At 42.0% G+C, this 22,337-nt stretch overlaps 1 protein-coding gene across 1 annotated transcript; it reads left to right on the plus strand.

Annotated features, from left to right (window-relative positions):
* The first annotated feature begins 2,458 nt into the window (after window positions 1–2,458).
* Window positions 2,459–21,897, plus strand: LOC110533184. The gene is made up of 6 exons (XM_036934497.1): window positions 2,459–2,956; window positions 4,604–4,734; window positions 6,536–6,685; window positions 17,838–18,002; window positions 20,230–20,341; window positions 20,541–21,897. Exons 1-6 carry the CDS (start codon window positions 2,701–2,703, stop codon window positions 21,488–21,490), a joined length of 1,764 nt encoding a protein of 587 aa, XP_036790392.1. The 5' UTR covers window positions 2,459–2,700; the 3' UTR covers window positions 21,491–21,897.
* Window positions 21,898–22,337: the final 440 nt, after the last annotated feature.

Here is a 22,337-nt window from a genome sequence, read left to right on the forward strand (position 1 = left end):
TCTCAGGTCTTTTGCAGACTCCATCAGGTTTTCTTCCAGAATGGTCCTTTATTTGGCTCCATCCATCTTCCCATCAATTTTAACCATCTTCCCTGTCCCTGCTGAAGAAAAGCAGGCCCAAACCATGATGCTGCCACCACCATGTTTGACAGTGGGGATGGTGTGTTCAGCTGTGTTGCTTTTACGCCAAACATAACGTTTTGCATTGTTGCCAAAAAGTTCAATTTTTGTTTTTTTGTTTTCATTTTTTTTTATTTTGGTTTCATCTGACCAGAGCACCTTCTTCCACATGTTTGGTGTGTCTCCCAGGTGGCTTGTGGCAAACTTTAAATGACACTTTTTATGGATATCTTTAAGAAATGGCTTTCTTCTTGCCACTCTTCCATAAAGGCCAGATTTGTGCAATATACGACTGATTGTTGCCCTATGGACAGAGTCTCCCACCTCAGCTGTAGATCTCTGCAGTTCATCCAGAGTGATCATGGGCCTCTTGGCTGCATCTCTGATCAGTCTTCTCCTTGTATGAGCTGAAAGTTTAGAGGGACGGCCAGGTCTTGGTAGATTTGCAGTGGTCTGATACTCCTTCCATTTCAATATTATCGCTTGCACAGTGCTCCTTGGGATGTTTAAAGCTTGGGAAATATTTTTGTATCCAAATCCGGCTTTAAACTTCTTCACAACAGTATCTCGGACCTGCCTGGTGTGTTCCTTGTTCTTCATGATGCTCTCTGCGCTTTTGACGGACCTCTGAGACTATCACAGTGCAGGTGCATTTATACGGAGACTTGATTACACACAGGTGGATTGTATTTATCATCATTAGTCATTTAGGTCAACATTGGATCATTCAGAGATCCTCACTGAACTTCTGGAGAGAGTTTGCTGCACTGAAAGTAAAGGGGCTGAATAATTTTGCACGCCCAATTTTTAAGTTTTTGATTTGTTAAAAAAGTTTGAAATATCCAATAAATGTCGTTCCACTTCATGATTGTGTCCCACTTGTTGTTGATTCTTCACAAAAAAATACAGTTTTACATCTTTATGTTTGAAGCCTGAAATGTGGCAAAAGGTCGCAAAGCTCAAGGGGGTTGAATACTTTCGCAAGGCACTGTACATGATTCTGTGTGTTATTTCATAGTTTTGATGTCTTCACTATTATTCTACAATGTAGAAAATAGTAAAAATAAAGAAAACCCTTAAATGAGTAGGTGTGTCCAAACTTTTGACTGGTTCTGTATATATACCACTATCCCCAACACACCTTCCCACTACTTTGGCCCCAATAGATCCTACACCAGGCCGTCGGTCTGGGAGGCTGGAATTTCATCTCTCAAAACCCACTGTAGTTTTTATGCACTAAAATCTCTGATACCCAAAAATATCTCTGCTGCTGCTACTACCAATTCAATCTTCTGGGATTTCATTTCCATCTGTGCGGTACAATTAATGACCATAGCAATAAACACCAAGAAGCCAACCTTACTAAAGCACAAACTGTTTGGGTCACTCTACTGGCCTACTACTCACAGGGATCCTCTCAAGCTCCCTCACCCCTCTATCCTCTACTTTCCTCACTGCCTCAGCCTGACACTTTCTGCACTGCTGTCACCCTGGCAAACTCAACTTGTCTCACTCGCACAGGACATTTATGATCCCCAGCAACATGGCCACCCCCACAATTGACACACTCTACTTTTTCCAACTAAACTACACACTCTTTTTTCCCATCCCCTCCTGCACACTTCTCACACCTCGGAATCTCCTTACTACATACTGCTGCAACATGACCATAAACTTGACACGTGAAACACGGTACTGGGTTCGTAACAAATTCTCTCATGGGATTACTTATATACCCTAGCATGACTATCTGGAAAACACACATAATCAAAACTCTGAACAACAGACAGGGTCTCCTCAGTCTCGCGCTCACCACCGGGTCTGTGCACCACCAAACGGCATGCATCACAGACAACAGGGATCCCCGACTTCAGTTGATCCACCTTAACACTCAACCCCACCCCAGTTATCACTCCTTTCAATGGCGCTGTGTTCCGGAGACTAAAGCAACACTCCATCACTCTCCTTCCTGGCTCCCCCTCCCCTCCCTTCCCTCCACAGAAAACTCAAACATATGGCATCAGTCCCACACTGTCTGCCATGAGAGGTGACTGTATAGTTCCCTTAAGGAAAAGCACATTTAGTCAATCTGCTTTCTCTGTGAGAGCTTCCCATGTTTGGAATACACTGCCATCAGACACACACAACTGCACCACCTGTCACACTTTCACAAAAAAACATGAAGACATGGCTCAAGGCCAATCAGACATGTGAACATAATCCCTAGTTGTTTATTGCCGTTTTCCATGTTGTCTGTAGCTTGTGAGGAGTGGAAACACTTTGTTCTTGTGACCAATGTGTAATCCGCTCTCCGACCTGCGAAGGGCAGCAATACGCGACGCTGTCTAATCTTCCGGAAGTTCACACAAAGAAGAAGTAAACGGAAGTGAGCAGTGACTGAGAACAAGTTCCACGTTAGCGTTTTTTATTGTTATTTAGACGTGTATTAATAACACCCTGGAACTCAACATATGACTCCTTTAGCTGCACAGCATCACATACATGGTACTGTTTAATTCGCGTTGGAGACAGGACTTGGTTGATATATGTTATCTAGGTAACGCTAGCTAGCTGCTAACAATGTCAAACTGTATGGTTTTTCACACTCAAATAGCCTCCGTCATGGAGGTGCTAGCAAATGCAGCCGTGGCAGAAATCTGTAAACTCGTAGATGACGACTATGCAGTGTTTCGTTTGGAAATAACTCAAAGCCAGAAAGAAAACAGGGGATTACGGAGGAAACTACAGCTGCTGGAATTGAAGGTGGCACGGGAACGCGCAGAGAGAACCAATAGGGTCAAGATCCTCGACCGATACAGAGCAGGAATGCCAAGAGGTACAATTGGGGGGGCTTTCGCCAGTTCCTGTCTGCACATGTTACCTAGAATTGGTCTCAGGGACAGATTTAGAATGATTTAAAAAACATGTTTTATTGTTATAGTCACTCCACCCTTCGGCACACCATATTTTTTATTTTTTAAACAAATCCGTGCACCAAGATGCAATACGACACGTGTTACATTTTATTTTGAAGTTATAGCCCCATTATAATAAAGCCATAATATAATTTGCGGCGTGGGATAGGCTACAGTTGAGCAGAGGCGTTTTTGGCATTTCTACACATGGGGAACTTTTTTTTGCCTTTTAAAAACTCCTGTCATACAATTCTACCTCATTTACATTAAATAATACATTTGCTAAAGCTGAGATAAATCTGGTCTTGAATTCAAACCAAAAAATTGCCCAGTCTCACCTAATGATGAAGATGAAGCCATAGGTTACTACTCACAGTAATGGTCGATGCGCTCCTCTTGGCAATAGCCTATCTCAAGATGATCTACTTTGAAAAACAGTGCTGTTGTTGAGGGGAATTTTTGTAAAATATTGGTTCTACAGTAGTAGGTGTTTGCTTTCCTTGTTTTTTATCCCACGATTGTTTTTTGAAATTAGCAAAAGGCCAAAAGACCACCTCAACCAACCATAGAAATATAATCCATAGATGGCAGTTCCCATTCAAGTCATGAATGGTTTAAATCTACTTGTTGAATCTATGCCGAGGTGCATTGAAGCTGTTCTGGTGGATCGTGGTGGCCAAACACCCTTTTTAAGACACTTTAGGTTGGTGTTTCCTTTGTTTTGGCAGTTTACCTGTATGTGCTTGTGATCAAATTTTATCCACCATATTTTTTTAGAAACTATTGAGCCTCTATAGCTAAATTATGCTCTCTGTTGTATTCTGAAAATTGAGATTGGGCTTCTGTGGTTGGATGAAAAATAAATACATTTGCCACTTGGGCCCAGTCACTGACTCACACAATTGGCCAGTAATATTTCTTTATTTATTTATTATGCAGTTTATTTTATTTTATCAATCAGTTACCCAATCAAGGCAGAGCCCCCCCAGTTACCCACGTGGGGCCCCTACCTCCTCTCCTCCCTCTATCTGATCATTAGCAGAGCAGCAGGCTCTCTACACTCATTGCGAGTGGGCTCCTGAATCCTCCTGTAGTTGGCAGTTGCAGTAAAACATTATTTTTAAAAAAAGATAATATATACTACATGTCTAATACTGTATAATATATACTGTATATATATTTTTTAAATTTAAAAATGTTTTTTGCTGTCTGTTGGTCCTCCCCGGCCTAGGCCCAGGGGCTTCATCCTCGGTAAGCCCCTGCATTAATCCGTCCATGATTGGGCTTGGTCAGTTTTTGGATAGTATGCAATAATTCCCCTGATTACTTAGCTTTCTTGCACAAAGACACTATCCTATTCTAACTAGATTATTGATTTACTGAATTTCCTATTTATTAATTTTAAAAAATTATGCAAGGAACATAATCAATCAATCTATAAATCGTATATCAAGAAGTCATCCTGGACAATTCTAGACGGTGTCAAAACTGTCAATGTTGTACAATATAGCGTTCAGCATTGACAGTACCTAACCTAACCACCTCTTTTCCCTCAAACACTCTCTTAGGTGAAGGACATTTTACTGGAGGCTACAGGAGCTTTGTGAATCCAGTGGGACACCATACATGGAGCGATGACCAACCAATCACTGTTGATGAGGGGAGTGGAACCTCAACCCAGCACATTATCATGATAGAGGTTAGTGTACCCTCCACCCTACCTGACACCCTAGACCCACTCCAATTTGCTTACCGCCCAAATAGGTCCACAGACGATGCAATCTCAACCACACTGCACACTGCCCTAACCCATCTGGACAAGAGGAATACCTATGTGAGAATGCTGTTCATCGACTACAGCTCGGCATTCAACACCATAGTACCCTCCAAGCTCATCATCAAGCTCGAGACCCTGGGTCTCGACCCCGCCCTGTGCAACTGGGTACTGGACTTCCTGACGGGCCGCCCCCAGGTGGTGAGGGTAGGCAACAACATCTCCACCCCGCTGATCCTCAACACTGGGGCCCCACAAGGGTGCGTTCTGAGCCCTCTCCTGTACTCCCTGTTCACCCACGACTGCGTGGCCACGCACGACTCCAACTCAATCATCAAGTTTGCGGACGACACAACAGTGGTAGGCTTGATTACCAACAACGACGAGACGGCCTACAGGGAGGAGGTGAGGGCCCTCGGAGTGTGGTGTCAGGAAAATAACCTCACACTCAACGTCAACAAAACTAAGGAGATGATTGTGGACTTCAGGAAACAGCAGAGGGAACACCCCCATATCCACATCGATGGAACAGTAGTGGAGAGGGTAGTAAGTTTTAAGTTCCTCGACATACACATCACAGACAAACTGAATTGGTCCACTCACACAGACAGCATCGTGAAGAAGGCGCAGCAGCGCCTCTTCAACCTCAGGAGGCTGAAGAAATTCGGCTTGTCACCAAAAGCACTCACAAACTTCTACAGATGCACAATCAAGAGCATCCTGTCGGGCTGTATCACTGCCTGGTACGGCAACTGCTCCGCCCACAACCGTAAGGCTCTCCAGAGGGTAGTGAGGTCTGCACAACGCATCACCGGGGGCAAACTACCTGCCCTCCAGGACACCTACACCACCCGATGTTACAGGAAGGCCATAAAGATCATCAAGGACAACAACCACCCGAGCCACTGCCTGTTCACCCCGCTATCATCCAGAAGGCGAGGTCAGTACAGGTGCATCAAAGCTGGGACCGAGAGACTGAAAAACAGCTTCTATCTCAAGGCCATCAGACTGTTAAACAGCCATCACTAACACTGAGTGGCTGCTGCCAACACACTGACTCAACTCCAGCCACTTTAATAATGGGAATTGATGGGAAATTATGTAAAATATATCACTAGCCACTTTAAACAATGCTACCTAATATAATGTTTACATACCTTACATTATTAATCTCATATGTATACCTATTATACTGTACTCTATATCATCTACTGCATCCTTATGTAATACATGTATCACTAGCCACTTTAACTATGCCACTTTGTTTACATACTCATCTCATATGTATATACTGTACTCGATACCATCTACTGTATCTTGCCTATGCTGCTCTGTACCATCACTCATCCATATATATTTATGTACATATTCTTTTTCCCCTTACACTGTGTATAAGACAGTAGTTTTGGAATTGTTAGTTACATTACTTGTTGGTTATTACTGCATTGTCGGAACTAGAAGCACAAGCATTTCGCTACACTCGCATTAACATCTGCTAACCATGAGTATGTGACAAATAAAATTTAATTTGATTTGTAATATTATTACATCAAAATTACAGTACATCAAATGTGGCCAGTTAATTTCAGAAAGGCTCCACTCAGGTATTCACTTGCTTACATATACATCCTTATTTATCTGCCGTAGGGGAGCTTGTGAGACTTCCCTATGACATTATCCAATTCCAGTCATGTATCGGTAATAACCTCCGCTCTTCATGTGGCAGTCTGCAGAGGCTGCAGGTCCTGGTGTCAAGCAGGGTAGGACTGAAGAAGAGGACCCTCAACACAGCAGAGACATCCAGACTGGAGTGACTGGAGCACCCCCTGTAGCCACGGAGGACCCCACCCCCGTCGCTCGACGAAGCATCACGGAGGTCAGTGGAACACTGAACGTCGTCCTCAAGTCAGAGACAGAGACTTTAACTGTAACACACAGGCTCTTACACACAGCAACTGACCACAAATCAGACCCAGACAGACTGGGGCTTGGGACACCGGGCTCTCCTCCTGCTCCTGACTCAGAGTCCTTACCGGTATTTCACCAGAGCCAGATGATGGTTAAGTCCTGTGGAGATGATGATGGTGACACGTTAGACACTAGTGGTGATGATCCGTCTTGTTCTTACACAACAGAGATGGACCCTGGCAACATATCCTTGGGTTTAGAGACACAGACTGATTTGTCTAGAGGGGACTGGAACCGGTACAGTAGTAGTGTATACTCTGAAGGGTGCATAGATAAGAAAGGGGAGGTTATAGTGGTAGATGAGGTGACTGTGAAAGTGGAGGGTGATGCTCCTCCCACATGGAATGCAGACAGTCACCTATGCGACAGTCACTCACAGGGCAGAGATGTCTTACATTACAGAGAAAGCTTAGAGACAAATACAAATATTGTCACCCACTCCCCTTTAAACGAGTTCAGGGATCGCGGCCCAGTGTCCACGACGATGGCACCTTCCAAATCACTCGGCTACGTCCTTTTCGATCAGGTATTGAACTCAAACGACCAAAGAGCCAAGGCTTGGGGAGGGGGAGCAACATCAGGCAATAGTAAAGAGAAACGGTTCCTCTGCATGTTCTGTAACAAAGGCTTCAGCAGCCCCCAGAAGGTGGAGGTCCATCAGAGGGTCCACACAGGGGAGAAACCCTACAGCTGTACCCAGTGTCATATGCGCTTTGCCCAGTCTGGCAGCCTGAAGAGGCACCAGATGGTCCACACAGGGGAGAAACCCTACAGCTGCCCCCAGTGTGAGAAGAGGTTCTCCCGCCAGGAACAGCTGAAGATGCACCTGAAGGTCCACATGGTATAGAGGCTGTTTGCCTGTACTCACTGATGGAAGAGATTCTCAGAGAGGAGCTACCTCAGGACACCAGCAGAAAAACCATTCCACTCTATAAAGTTGAAAGTAATCATTTCACTCAATAGCTTCTGATGTATAGATCAGTCCTTGCATTAAATACAAAGATTAATTTTCATTGTTGTCAGCAGAAAACATCCACAGATGCATTTGGAATAATGAGATTAAGACTAACAGTGTTGAACATTCCTTGGTAGAATATTGCATCCAGACATTGTGTGATATATATAAGCCTAAAAATCTGTTACATATTGTGTTTGTACTGGGTAGGCTATATGATGTTCACAAATGGCTGTTTCATTACTTCCGTTCAACTACTCAATTTTTTTCCCCAAGGCACTTTTAATGAGGAAATTAATGCAGTTTATAGAGTTAATACAGATTTTTAGTTGAGATTAGTGATGGGTGCATTTTCATGTTTCAGCATGACAATGCCCCTGTGCTCAAAGCGAGGTCCATACAGAAATGGTTTGTCAAGATCAATGTGGAAGAACTTGACTGGCCTGCACAGAGCCCTGACCTCAACCCCATCGAACACCTTTGGGATGAATTTGAATGCCGACTGCGAGCCAGGCCTAATCGCCCGACCTCACTAATTCTCTTGTGGCTATATGGAAGCAAGTCCCTGCTGAAATGTTCCAACATCTAGTGGAAAGCCTTCCCAGAAGACTGGAGGCTGTTATAGCAGCAAAGGGGGGACCAACTCCATGTTGATGCCCATGATTTTGGAATGAGATGTTCGACAAGCAGGTGCCACATACTTTTGGTCATGTGGTTTATTTAAGGAGAGCAAATGGAAATACAATCCCGAAGTCAGCTTACTGTCAACAGTAGAACAAAGTTTAAAACAATGTTTGAGTGAAAATTAATGGTGAATTTGCTTCCGGATACGGTAGACTCCTCCTCCTCACCACTATATTGAGATCAGCAGTGCGGGTGAATTTAGCACGTATTGATGCTTTAATGAGACATCAGCTGGCGATGGTTGCAATAGGCCATTCGATTATATTCCAATAGGCTACATTCTGTAGCCTACACGTTAGCCTATCCATTGTCACATTATGAAAGGTGTGAAAACCGATGATGATTGTGGACTACAGGAAAAGGAGGACCGAGCACGCCCCCATTCTCATCGACGGTGCTGTAGTGGAGTAGGTTGAGAGCTTCAAGTTCCTTGGCGTCCACATCACCAACAAACTAACATGGTCCAAGTGAGCCGAGACAGTCGTGAAGAGGGCACAACAAAATCTATTCCCCCTCAGGAGACTGAAAATATTTGGCATGGGTCCTCAGATTCTCAAAAGGTTATACAGCTGCACCATCGAGAGCATCCTAACAGGTTGCATCACTTCCTGGTATGGCAACTGCTCGGCCTCCAACCGCAAGGCACTACAGAGGGTAGTGCGTATGGCCCAGTACATCACCAGGGCCAAGCTTCCTGCCATCCAGGACCTCTATACCAGGCGGTGTCAGAGGTTAAGCCCTAAAAGTCATGGACTGTTCTCTCTGCTACCGCACGGCAAGCGGTACCGGTGGGTCTAGGTCCAAGAGGCTTCTAAACAGCTTCTAGCCCCAAACCATAAGACTTCTGAACAGCTAATCAAATGGCTACCCAGACTATTTGTGTTGCACCCCACCATCTTCTACGCTGCTGCTACTCTGTTATTATCTATGCATAGTCACTTTAATAACTTTACCTACACGTACATAATTACCTTGACACCGGTGTCCCCCGCACATTGACACATTGACTCTGTACCGGTACCCCCTGTATATAGCCCCGCTATTGTTATTTACTGCCGCGCTTTATTTATTTGTTATTCTTATCTCTTACTTTTTTAGGGATTTTCTTAAAACTGCATTGTTGGTTAAGGGCTTGTAAGTAAGCATTTCATTATAAGGTCTACTCCTGTTGTATTTGGCGCATGTGACAACTAAGATTTGATTTTGTTTGTGTCCCTGGCTGAGATGAGCTGATTTGGGCCATCAGTTGATTGACAGAAACTTGAACAATAAACTTTCCTCCAGTGTGGATGCTGACCCACGTTTTATAGTTGGGCTATGTATAATTTGTCAACTTAGCTATGGTCTTTGGTGTGGGTAATATTTCATTTTGTAAATCTGTCGATGTTTATGCATTTGAGCCTATCCAAAGACGATTTAGTTGAGCTGAGACACTTCTCTGATGTGTAAATTATCAGACTGTTCGTTTTACTTCTTGAAAACCGTTGAAATAAATGCAACTCGTGAGGCTTGGAGCGGGAGCGCGCTGTTTTAGACCACTGCGCTACGGCAGGTCACAATGCTCTAGTAAACACTTAGAATGTTATGGATACTCACTCCCCAGTAGGAGCAGTCCTCCATAGGATTGAATGGAATTCTACTGTATTTCAATAAAGGACAAAATGACATGTATTGAATATTTTTGTTGTTGTTGTAGTAGGGACAGTAACATTAGTGATCTCAAAGTATACTTTAAGGAAAATGTTTTTACATATTTTATTTAGCTCACATAATTTATTATATTATGCATTAATGTATTTGTAATAGAATAAATGTGGAAAAAAACCCAAATGAATGCATTTACATAGCTTCCAAAATATTCTTTACAATGGTGAGGGAGTTCCAAGATGGAGGCACAGTGGCTCCTAACAGTCATGTAGTGTATGTATAAATCATTGGATCGCACTGAGGAAATCAATTATGTATTCTGCCTATTGCTTGCCTTCAACATAAAAAAAAAAAATCCTTGACGAACAAACCATCTACACTGTACTTGTCCTTTTTATTATAATCCACATAAGAATTCACAAGACGAGCTATAGCCTGCACGTAGCTTAAGGTACGATACGGCATTGTGTATACAAACGGATTCCAGCTGCCCCCGGCTATCTAAATATTTATTTATATTTATTTTTTGGGTACTTTTTAGCCCTTTTTCTTCCCATTTTCGTGATATCTAATTGGTAATTAGTCTTGTCCCATCGCTGCAACTCCTGTACGGACTCAGGAGAGGCCAAGGTCGAGAACCATACCTCCTCCAAAACACGTCCCTGCCAAGCTGCACTGCTTCTTGACACACTGCTCGCTTAACACTGAAGCCAGCCTCACCAATGTGTCAGAGGAAACACTGTGCACGCGCCCGGCCCGGCCCACCACAGGAGTCTCTAGAGGGCGATGGGACAAGGACACCCCTGTCGGCCAAACCCTCCCCTAACCCGGACGATGCTGGGCCAATTGTGCGTCAGGATCTGTAGTGACGACTCAAGCGCTGCAGTGCCTTAGCCCGCTGCGCCACTCGGGAGGCCCCAAGATCTGACATCTGTAGTATCACAGTCCGTTTCAACGAAGGGCAAGTGGTGCTCCATGTTCAACGGGTAAAATTGTATTGGAGCTGTCCATGGTAGGTTGGGGAGAAATATTTTTTAAATCAAGGGAGGGGAAAAAAAGTCAAATTAATTCAAGGAATCGATCAGTGTCTACAACCGGAGCACGCTACTTAGACCGCTGTGCTACAGCAGGTCACAATGCTCTAACAAGCACTAAGAATGCTATGAATAAGACATAGGCACATCGTTTTCAATTAATTTGTTTTAAACCTTCCGTAAAATTGTGTTGGAGCTGTCCATGGTGGGTTGGGAAGAAATATACAGTACCAGTCCAAAGTTTGGACACACCTACTCATTCAAGGGTTTTTCTTTATTTGTAACTATTTTCTACTTTGTAGAATAATAGTTTTGACATCTTCACTATGAAATAACACATGGAATCATGTAGTAACCAAAAAAATGTTAAACAAATCAATATATTTTAAATTCTTCAAAGTAGCCACCCTTTGCCTTGATGACAGCTTTGTTGCACACCCTTGGCATTCTCTCAGTGGGCTACAGTCGCCTGCGGTATTCCTACTAGGGCAGAAGGGGTGAAAGACCAGCTGGTCGTACTTCAGGTATGCGATGTTGCCTCTCTTTTGCTGTTCAATGAGTCATAGCAGCGGGTCCTTTCTTTTGAGGCGTATCTTTCGGAGAAGTCTTCATTGATGAAGAACTGAGATAAGAACTGAGCTCTTTGGCCTTGCACACCAGTGGTGGGTTTGGTGTTGAAATGAGAATGCATAAGCAGATAAGAACCCCATGCCCACTGTAATATACGGTGGACGTTATGGGGCTGTTTTGCTTCCACTGGTCCTGGGGCCCTGGTTAAGGTCAACGGCATTATGAACATGACCCAGTACCAGGACATTTTAGCCAAAAACCTGGTTGCCTTTGCAAGGAAGCTGATACTTCAAATGGATCTTCCAGAAAGACAATAACCCCAAGCACACCAAACTCCACAAAGATTGACCACAGAATCTGTCTCCGAACTCAAGTCTCACTGAATACCTGTGGTTTGAATTGAAGAGGGCAGTCCATAAGTGCAAACGAAGGATAATAGTTAGCCCTCCGTGCAACCATTGATCGACACTTGCAACGTCTGAGCAGGGGAACGCGATGTGGTTAGCTGATACATCAAATGCCTATCCAGGTGTTGTAAGGTGTCAGCAACCTATGAGCAGAGAACGCACCCATTGCGATACATAGATTGCTGTCATACCTTTTCCATAGACTGGTTTCCTTGCCCTGTAAGCAATGTTTTTAATTTTGTAATTTGGGTGAACTATCCCTTTAAACCTAATCTATGACCTGACCCATCACCTTATGAATTACTGCCCCATAGTGGCAAGAAGTGACAAAAAACACAACTATACAACACATAAATAGCTGTTAGCCTCCCACGCACAGGTTACTTTCTGTCGCTAGAACTAAAACTGAAACTTAATTATGTAAAAAACAGTAAATCAGACCTTAAAAACAATTTCAAATAAAAATCTTAATGAATAGAAATAAGAAAGTAATATAAAAGCACAACTATAACATTGGTAGGAAGACAATGTGTTTATTTAATGGGATTCATTTAAGATGCTCTTTTGAGTGGTAGGGTTTCAGACGTTTTTGTAAGCTGAGCAGGGACTCAGGGGGAAGCTGGTACCACCATTGGGGTGTCAGGACAGAGAAGAGCGTTGACTGGGCTGAGCGGGATCTGATCCCCCATTGTGGTGGGACGGCCAAGAGACCAGTGGCAGAACTTGAGTGCTCAGGTGGAGTGTTGGGTTTGAGCATGGCCTGAAGGTAGGGAGGGGCAGTTCCCCTTGCTGCTCTGTCGGCAAGCACCATGGTCATGTAGTGGATGGGAGCTTTGACTGGAAGTCAGTGGAGTGTGCGGAGGAGCGGGGTGACATGGGGGTCGTTCCACTTCAAAAAGAACAAGAAAGAGGCTTGACACCCACCATCTCAATTGTTCCAAAGTCGTTTCTGTTAGAAACAGATATTAGCATTCCTGCAAAATTATTTTGTTGAAATACAATTAGATCTCTGAGAAATTCAACTAATTGATTGCACCCAAATTGGCCATTTTAATTTATAGGATTCATATATTTAATAAATATAGTACCTAACATCTGATTCAGAACAAACTTTTTTCTAACAATGAGTTAGACATGAGAAATCCAAAGAAATTGTCTAAAACCACCCACGGACCCCCCCCCCCCCCCCCCCCCCCCCCCCCCCCCACACCAATCCCACCCCAACAACGAGTATATAGTATCAGTTCTCTGTCTGACAAATTGTATGGTGCTGCGGCTTGGAGTATTGTTTCATCGTCCAATGTAATTTCAGTGAATTTGGTTGGTTTTGTTTCCCCTTGTTCAGAGAAATTAGTCATCGAAGTTGTTAGGTTTTTGTCCCATCCTACATCCTGATAGTACCAGGTTCTGACCTCCTAAATGATGCTGTTCCTGCTTTTATGTGAAAAGGTGTTAAAGGTATTGTTCACCTAAATGACAAAATCAATCATTTTAAATTAATAATAGTTTTCCTTACCCTGTAAGCAGCATATGGACAAGGTATGAAAGCAACCCATGCTTTGGTTTTGTTGGCCACTGTTTCAAATGCTAACTTTTTAGCATTTGTGGCACAAATCCAATGCAAGTCAGTGGTACCTATATTAGCATTTTCCCGCTTAATTTCCAAATAATCATGAAGTTTACAAAAATGGATTGTATAACTCAGAGGTTAACGTTACTTATAGAGGATTTGGATATTAAGCACAAAATGCTAATCTAGTAAGCATTGACTTGCATTGAATTTGTGCCAGAAATGCTAAAAAGTTATCATTTAAAACAGTGACCAGACATGCTCATCCCCAGAATCTTTTTACGTGTCTATTTTCAACGGATAAAGCTAACAACATGAACAACTTCATAGTTAAGAACACTATAACTATATGGAAGAAAATTAAACATAATCTACAAGAACCAATATCACTCACTAACACAACCCTATGGAACAATCCTTGGATAGCTTTTCATAATTCATAGATAAATTGGACCACATGGAAAACAAAAGGTATAGAAACCGTACATGACTTGGTAACAGGAAATAAATGTATGTCCATGACAGAATTAAAAGATATTCTGGACTGAAAAAAAGTTAATGTCACAATATTGATTTTGAAATCTTTTGGAAATCAGAGCAGCCTTGAGGGAATTATTTGAGTCAGAAAAGGATGTTCACATGATAGGGAAGATATACAAAACCTTGCAGAAACTATATCCATCTGAAAATCTCTTATATAAACCATTGGAACAAAGACTAAAAATAACTGTTGGCAGAGTTGCAGCATAACTAATGAAATTGCAGTTAATTAAAATATATGCTTAATATAGTTTAAACTAATGTATAGAATTGATTATACAAGAGTCAAAATACACAAATTCTAAAGAACAACAGCAGAGTCATGTCTTAAGTATAAAACAAATAATCACTCAATCCAAGCTTTCTGGGAATGCTATAATGTCCAAAAGTTGTGGGGGCTGAGCTAGAAAGTTGGCTGTCAGAATTATTACAATGTAAACTTAATTTTAATCTGTCTGTCTGCATATTTCAATACATGGCATATGGGGGTGTAGTGAGATGCCCAACGGGCTAGGTGATTGTCAACTCATCTTGAAAAAATGTATAATAAAAACATTGATTTTCATCCGCCATCATTAACACAAGGCAAACAATGTGTATATATATATCCTTACATGATATATATATACATTGTTTGCCTTGTTGCAAACAGGATTCATGTTTTGGAATATTTTTATTCTGTTCAGGTTTCCTTCTTTTCAATTTGTCATTTAGGTTATTATTGTGGAGTAATTTACAATGTTGTTGATCCATCCTCAGTTCTCTCATATCACAACCATTAAACTCTGTAACTGTTTTAAAATCACCATTGGCCTCATGGTGAAATCCCTGAGCAGTTTCCTTCCTATCTAACGCCTGTATCTTTGTAGTGACTGGGATTTGTACACCATCCAAAGCCTAATTCATAACTTCACCATGCTCAAACGGATGTTGAGTCATTTTTTATTTATTTGTACACATCTACCAATCGTTGCCGTTCTTTGCGAGGTATTGAAAAACCTCCCTGGTCTTTGTGGTTCAATCTGTGCTTAAATTCACTACTCGATTGAGAAATCTTAGACACAGTGCCTTGCGAAAGTATTCGGCCCCCTTGAACTTTGCGACCTTTTGCCACATTTCAGGCTTCAAACATAAAGATATAAAACTGTATTTTTTTTGTGAAGAATCAACAAGTGGGACACAATCATGAAGTGGAACGACATTTATTGGATATTTCAAACTTTTTTAATTATTTTAATTATTTTTGAACCATTCCATTGTAGATTTTGCTTTATGTTTTGGATCATTGTCTTGTTGGAAGACAAATCTCCGTCCCAGTCTCAGGTCTTTTGCAGATTCCATCAGGTTTTCTTCCAGAATAGTCCTGTATTTGGCTCCATCCATCTTCCCATCAATTTTAACCATCTTCCCTGTCCCTGCTGAAGAAAAGCAGGCCCAAACCATGATGCTGCCACCACCATGTTTGACAGTGTGGATGGTGTGTTCAGTGTGATGAGCTGTGTTGCTTTTACGCCAAACATAACGTTTTGCATTGTTGCCAAAAAGTTCAATTTTGGTTTCATCTGACCAGAGCACCTTCTTCCACATGTTTGGTGTGTCTCCCAGGTGGCTTGTGGCAAACTTTAAACGACACTTTTTATGGATGGTGTGTTCCTTGTTCTTCATGATGCTCTCTGCGCTTTTAACGGACCTCTGAGACTATCACAGTGCAGGTGCATTTATACGGAGACTTGATTACACACAGGTGGATTGTATTTATCATCATTAGTAATTTAGGTCAACATTGGATCATTCAGAGATCCTCACTGAACTTCTGGAGAGAGTTTGCTGCACTGAAAGAAAAGGGGCTGAATAATTTTGCACGCCCAATTTTTCAGTTTTTGATTTGTTTAAAAAGTTTGAAATATCCAATAAATGTCGTTCCACTTCATGATTGTGTCCCACTTGTTGTTGATTCTTCACAAAAAAATACAGTTTTATATCTTTATGTTTGAAGCCTGAAATGTGGCAAACGGTCACAAAGTTCAAGGGGGCCGAATACTTTCGCAAGGCACTGTATAAATATACTGCTCAAAAAAATAAAGGGAACACTAAAATAACACATCCTAGATCTGAATGATTCAAATATTCTTATTAAATACTTTTTTCTTTACATAGTTGAATGTGCTGACAACAAAATCACACAAAAATTATAATTGGAAATCAAATATCAACCCATGGAAGTCTGGATTTGGAGTCACACTCAAAATTAAAGTGGAAAACCACACTACAGGCTGATCTAACTTTGATGTAATGTCCTTAAAACAAGTCAAAATGAGGCTCAGTAGTGTGTGTGGCCTCCACGTGCCTGTATGACCTTCCTACAACGCCTGGGCATGCTCCTGATGAGGTGGCGGATGGTCTCCTGAGGGATCTCCTCCCAGACCTGGACTAAAGCATCCTCCTTAAAGCCAACTCCTGGACAGTCTGTGGTGCAACGTGGCGTTGGTGGATGGAGCGAGACATGATGTCCCAGATGTGCTCAATTGGATTCATCAATGCCTTCCTCTTGCAGGAACTGCTGACACACTCCAGCCACATGAGGTCTAGCATTGTCTTGCATTAGGAGGAACCCAGGGCCAATCGCACCAGCATATGGTCTCACAAGGGGTCTGAGGATCTCATCTCTGTACCTAATGGCAGTCAGGCTACCTCTGGCGAGCACATGGAGGGCTGTGCGGCTTCTGAGCAGTGGCTTCTTCCTTGCTGAGCGGCCTTTCAGGTTATGTCGATATAGGACTCGTTTTACTGTGGATATTGATACTTTTGTACCTGTTTCCTCCAGCATCTTCACAAGGTCCTTTGCTGTTGTTCTGGGATTGATTTTCACTTTTCGCACCACAGTACGTTCATCTCTAGTAGACAGAACACGTCTCCTTCCTGAGCGGTATGACAGATGCTTGGTCCCATGGTGTTTATACCTGCGTACTATTGTTTGTACAGATGAACGTGGTACCTTCAGGTGTTTGGATATTGCCCCCAAGGATGAAACCAGACTTGTAGAGGTCTACAATTTTTTTTCTGAGGTCTTGGCTGATTTATTGGAATTGATTTTCTGGAATTTTCCAAGTTGTTTAAAGGCACAGTCAACTTAGTGTATGTACATGATTTCTGACCCACTGGAATTATGTTACAGTGAGTTATAAGTGAAATAATCTGTCTGTAAACAATTGTTGGAAAAATTACTAGTCATGCACAAAGTAGATGTCATAAGCGACTTGCCAAAACCATAGTTTAACAAGAAATGTGTTGAGTGATTGAAAAACAAGTTTTAATGACTCCAACCTAAGTGAATATTAACTTCCGACTTCAACTGTACATGTGTGGTTTTGATATGGTGTATTACACACAAACACCTAATGTACACGTCAAAATAGTTTAGTCAGGTTTATCTTAATGACTTGACTTATCATAGCTGACTTGTATTTACCAACATCATATTTATGTTCACCATGATGGGTTTATCAACAATGAAGTCATTCTGTAACTACAGTATAGGACTCAAACTTAGTGGGGATGGGTAAACACTCCATGTTGAATGTGTGTTTATTATCTGTGTGTACATACCTGAGGGAGTGTGTGTCTGTGTAATCTGTATCACTTGTCTCTTCCAGGAGGAGGAGGGTCTGGAGGTGCTGCTGGTGAAGGAGGAGGGGTGTGAGGAGGGTCTGGCGAACCCTGAGGCGACCATGGTCATGGAGGACAACCAGACAAAAACTTGTCCAGAACCCACAGAGGAACCAGCTGAAGAGCACAGGACCACATACAGTCTCACTGAGGTGAGCCCACTGTAAACTACTGTCTGAATGGTATTAGGTTGGGCCGTATTCCACTAAGCTTCTCAACGTAGAAAATTGGTCGTAATGTATGCATGTAAGTGTGTGTGTGTGTGTGTGTGTGTGTGTGTGTGTCTGTGTGTATATATATATATATATATATATATGACACATATTTAACCCAATATTTTTGTTGGCACAACACTACCTCCATACTTCCATTCATTTATATATATATTACCTTAAAACCAGTCCTGCGACAAGCGCATGCAGTGGATTGAGACACTGATATCTCTAGTTTAAATTGATGGAATTTTATATTTTATTAATTAGAATAACTCTCAACAGTATTTTAAGACCCAGACTGAGTCCCTACATTTTTTCAAATATTTTTTGCGGGCATATTAAAGGGGGGTTGGTCGGCGGTTGCCCATCCCTTCTCTAGGGGGTGATAAAACGCCAAAAATAACATCTAAGGTTAATCATAAAACCCAATCTTTCCTCATTAATTTCACCCATAACAATTGCTAAACGAACCAAAGGTAACTAATTTCTGTTTTTTAGGATTACAAACTGGTGAGCTCTATAGAGTTCAAAGCTGGCGATACCTCATCGCGATTGGTTATTCCACATAATTTGCATCGTTTTCAATGAGCGTCATCACTATCTTTCCTTTGCGTAATCTCTATTGGACAGACTGAGTAAACATAAATGGTACCGTAGACCAGCTTTAATATTGCAGATTGTGGGTTCTATCAACGTAAGTGTCTGCGTCATTCCCAATCCCCCATATATTTTTTTTTAAAAAGTGCTTTTTATTTGACCCTAACCCCCCTCCCCTAATTGGAGTAAACTAATGGACAACAATACTTAGGCCCAATATGTTTGCATGCATAGCCTAACTTATTATTTTTTTTACAAATTTTGATGGTTGTTGAAAGTGGAATTTCTACAATATTACCGTTATATCAACACACTCGTCACTCCCGTTTAACAACTCTAAATCGCTATGGCACAGTAGCCTATGCATCAAGTCACCTGCCGCTGATAATGTTGCATACAATGTTTGAAAGGTTTATAATTTTCGTTGAACACAATTCAAGTTAACATAAGCTCTAAATGCCTTCAATTGCCAAATGTATAGGCACGCCCAATTTAGGCTTTTTTAACTTATTTTAGGAATTACTTAAAATAATATGTACAGTAGGTAATTAAATAATCAAATGAAAAATGTGTATCAGGGTTGGGGTCAATTCAGGAAGTACACTGAAATTCCAATTCTCTTCACTGCTTTTCAGTGAGAAAAATTTGGATTTGGAATTTGGTTTACTTTCTGAATTGACTGAAATTGAATTGACCCCCAACCCTGTTATTCATTAGCCTAGTGGTTAAGTATTTGGGAATTTTATGTGAAATAGGCCTCGTGAAACCTTTTAAAGTGTTCCATGTAGGTCGAGATTATTTATGGATTGATTATATATTGAAACGGAAAAGGGGCAATACTCGCTCACCATTTTAAACATTCAATTGTTTTATTTAAGCAAAGTTAGAAGATTAAGGTTTCGGCATTCAATGACCTTCATCAGAATAATCACACAAAGGGAAAGGACAAGTTCATATAAGGCAGGGATGTGCATCTCCAGTCCTCGGGCCTGATTGGTGTCATACTTTTGCCTCAGCTAACACACCTGACTCCAATAATCAACTAATCATGATCTTCAGTTTAGAATGCAATTAGTTGAATCAGCTGTTTGCTAGGGATGAGGAAACAGGGTGACACCACTCCGGCCCGTTCCTGATAGGTATGTGGAAAACAATCAGAAATATACTATAGTCTCTAGGTTCAGATGATATAGCAATATCAACACATTCTTCTACCAACTCGAAAGCAATTGCATGTGGCACAGGAACCACTGACTCGCTTCGTTTTTCTATTATCAAGACACCCCAGCTGGTAACTCTGAACTGGTTAGGACAGCACATGAGGTCTCTTAAATATATATTTGTTGACAAGGTGGGACTCTTATGACTAAAGACGCGTCTTGCATAGCTTTTATTTTTACCCTTGAGTAGGGGTAAACTGTCTCTATTCTCAGCACATCAAGTAATCAAATCAACTTTGCATAGTACTCATAGCAATCCCTCATTACCCAATCAAAATATATTCCATAGCAGGGTGCTCATATCAGATTTCTTGATCCAACATCCTCTCACTCTGTATCTCTTACAGCCAGTAGACATGGAGGATGGGAAGCATGATCTACTGCTAGTCAAAGAGGAGGCAATAGAAGACGGACCAGAGAGCATTGATCTGCTGAGTGGACTAAAGATGGGGGATCAAGGTAAGGGAGAAATACATATAACCTACATACAGTAATAGATCTACAATGGGAATAGTGATGCACCTGGCTATTTTTTTTCCTTCCTTCATAAAATGAAATCAACACAATGCATGTTTACATACAAAACCACACATTATAATGTATGAACTTGACAACAACAAAAAATCAGGAAAATCTATTTTCTAACCTCTTCCTGCAGGTGGTTGGCAGGAGGCTAACAGAGGAGACTGGGTGGCCATCTTGGATTCCCAGACCCAGACAGGTGCAGCCAAGGCTCTAGGGAACAACATCACTGAGCAGGCCATGACCAGAGGTGGCATAGTGGAGGTCAGTGGATGGGACAGCATCCTCAACTCTGGGCTGGGGAATAACACTGTTAACCACAACCAGAAACAGACAGTGGAACACAAAACAACTGAACATAGTCTCCATGACAACAGAATGGCTGAGACTAGGGCGAGGCGTAGATTTGGTCTGCAGGTACGAGGTGGTGTCCGTATGGGTACAGACACTGACTCGGCTAGCGATGCTCCGTCCTGCTCCTATAGTTGTGATTCAGAGAGACTGATGACGCCTCAGGTTAACCCCCTAACAGGTGCTGCCTTCAGCCTGCCTTCTATAGGATCTATCAACTGGAACATGGACCCTGCAACAATACAGACACTCCCTGGCCTTCATTCTCCTCACACTCTCCTGTTAAACCAGACCTCAGACAATGCCAGTGCCTCAACACTAAATGGGTACACAAGCCCATTGACAAATGACAGTAGTAGCAATGCTATCAGTAGATCTGGTGGCAAAGAGAAGCGCTTCCCGTGTTCGTTCTGTGGGAAAGCCTTCAGTTTCCGCAAACAGGTGGAGATCCACCAGAGGATGCACACAGGGGAGAAACCGTTCGGCTGCCACCTTTGTCGGGCCAGTTTTTCACAATCATTCAGTCTGAAGAGGCACCAGAGAGTCCACACAGGGGAGAAACCCTACAGCTGTCCCCAGTGTGAGAAGAGGTTCTCCCACCAGCACCATTTGAAGGTGCACCTGAAGATCCACACGGGAGAGAGGCCATTCGCCTGTACGCACTGCGGGAAGAGGTTCTCAGAGAGGAGATATCTCAGGATACACCAGCAGCAAATGCACATAGCCCATGTATAGAGTACAGTGACATGTATGTAGTACTAGTTAGTTTGTTTGTTTAGTTAATTCTGTTGGTTTTGGATGTAGTAGGGAACTGGATGAGGTGAACTGAGGAAAGAATGAGTATAATGTGTGATGGTGTCTGTAAAAATGTTTCACTGATTAAGACTAACAATTTTGTCCTGTTTTGAAATTAGGAAATGATTTGGCCTGACATGAAGAAGTGAAGCTGTGTAATGTTTTTCCAAAGCATTCTAAAATGTATTTCATCAAAGCGAGGTTTCCAGATTTACAGAAAAGGTACTGTTTACTTTTCTCACTATGGTTTCTACTTGTCACGTATCGTTTTTTACAATAAAAGTACTGATCTTCACGTGTGCGAGTGTATGACCATTTTGTTGAAATTAAAAACAAAATTGACTCTGTGCTGACTTGGTTATTTTTTGGTCATTGCAGGGACTGAGTTTTCCTTAGCTCAGTCGGACCAAAACATGCAGCTGGTTGCCACACCAGATACTGACTTACATTGGATTTTGACCCCGCCCCCTTTGTTCAGGGACAGATTATTTCATTTCTGTTAGTCACATGTCTGTGGAACTTGTTTAGTTTGTCTCAGTTGTTGAATCTTGTTATGTTCATACAAATATTTACACATGTTAAGTTTGCTGAAAATAAACGCAGTTGACAGTGAGAGGACATTTATTTTTTTACTGAGTTTATTAGCGGACTAAACACCACTCCACGGTGAAGGAAGTTTTGTAATGAACTCAACCACTAGTTGCCATATTAGAGCAACAGCAATGAGCAGTATTTGATTAACATTTATTGAAAAAGTATTGATTTCACCAAATCAAAGTAAGTCACG

This window comes from Oncorhynchus mykiss, chromosome 10 (genome assembly GCF_013265735.2).
Source record: "Oncorhynchus mykiss isolate Arlee chromosome 10, USDA_OmykA_1.1, whole genome shotgun sequence".
NCBI classification, from domain to species: domain Eukaryota; kingdom Metazoa; phylum Chordata; class Actinopteri; order Salmoniformes; family Salmonidae; genus Oncorhynchus; species Oncorhynchus mykiss.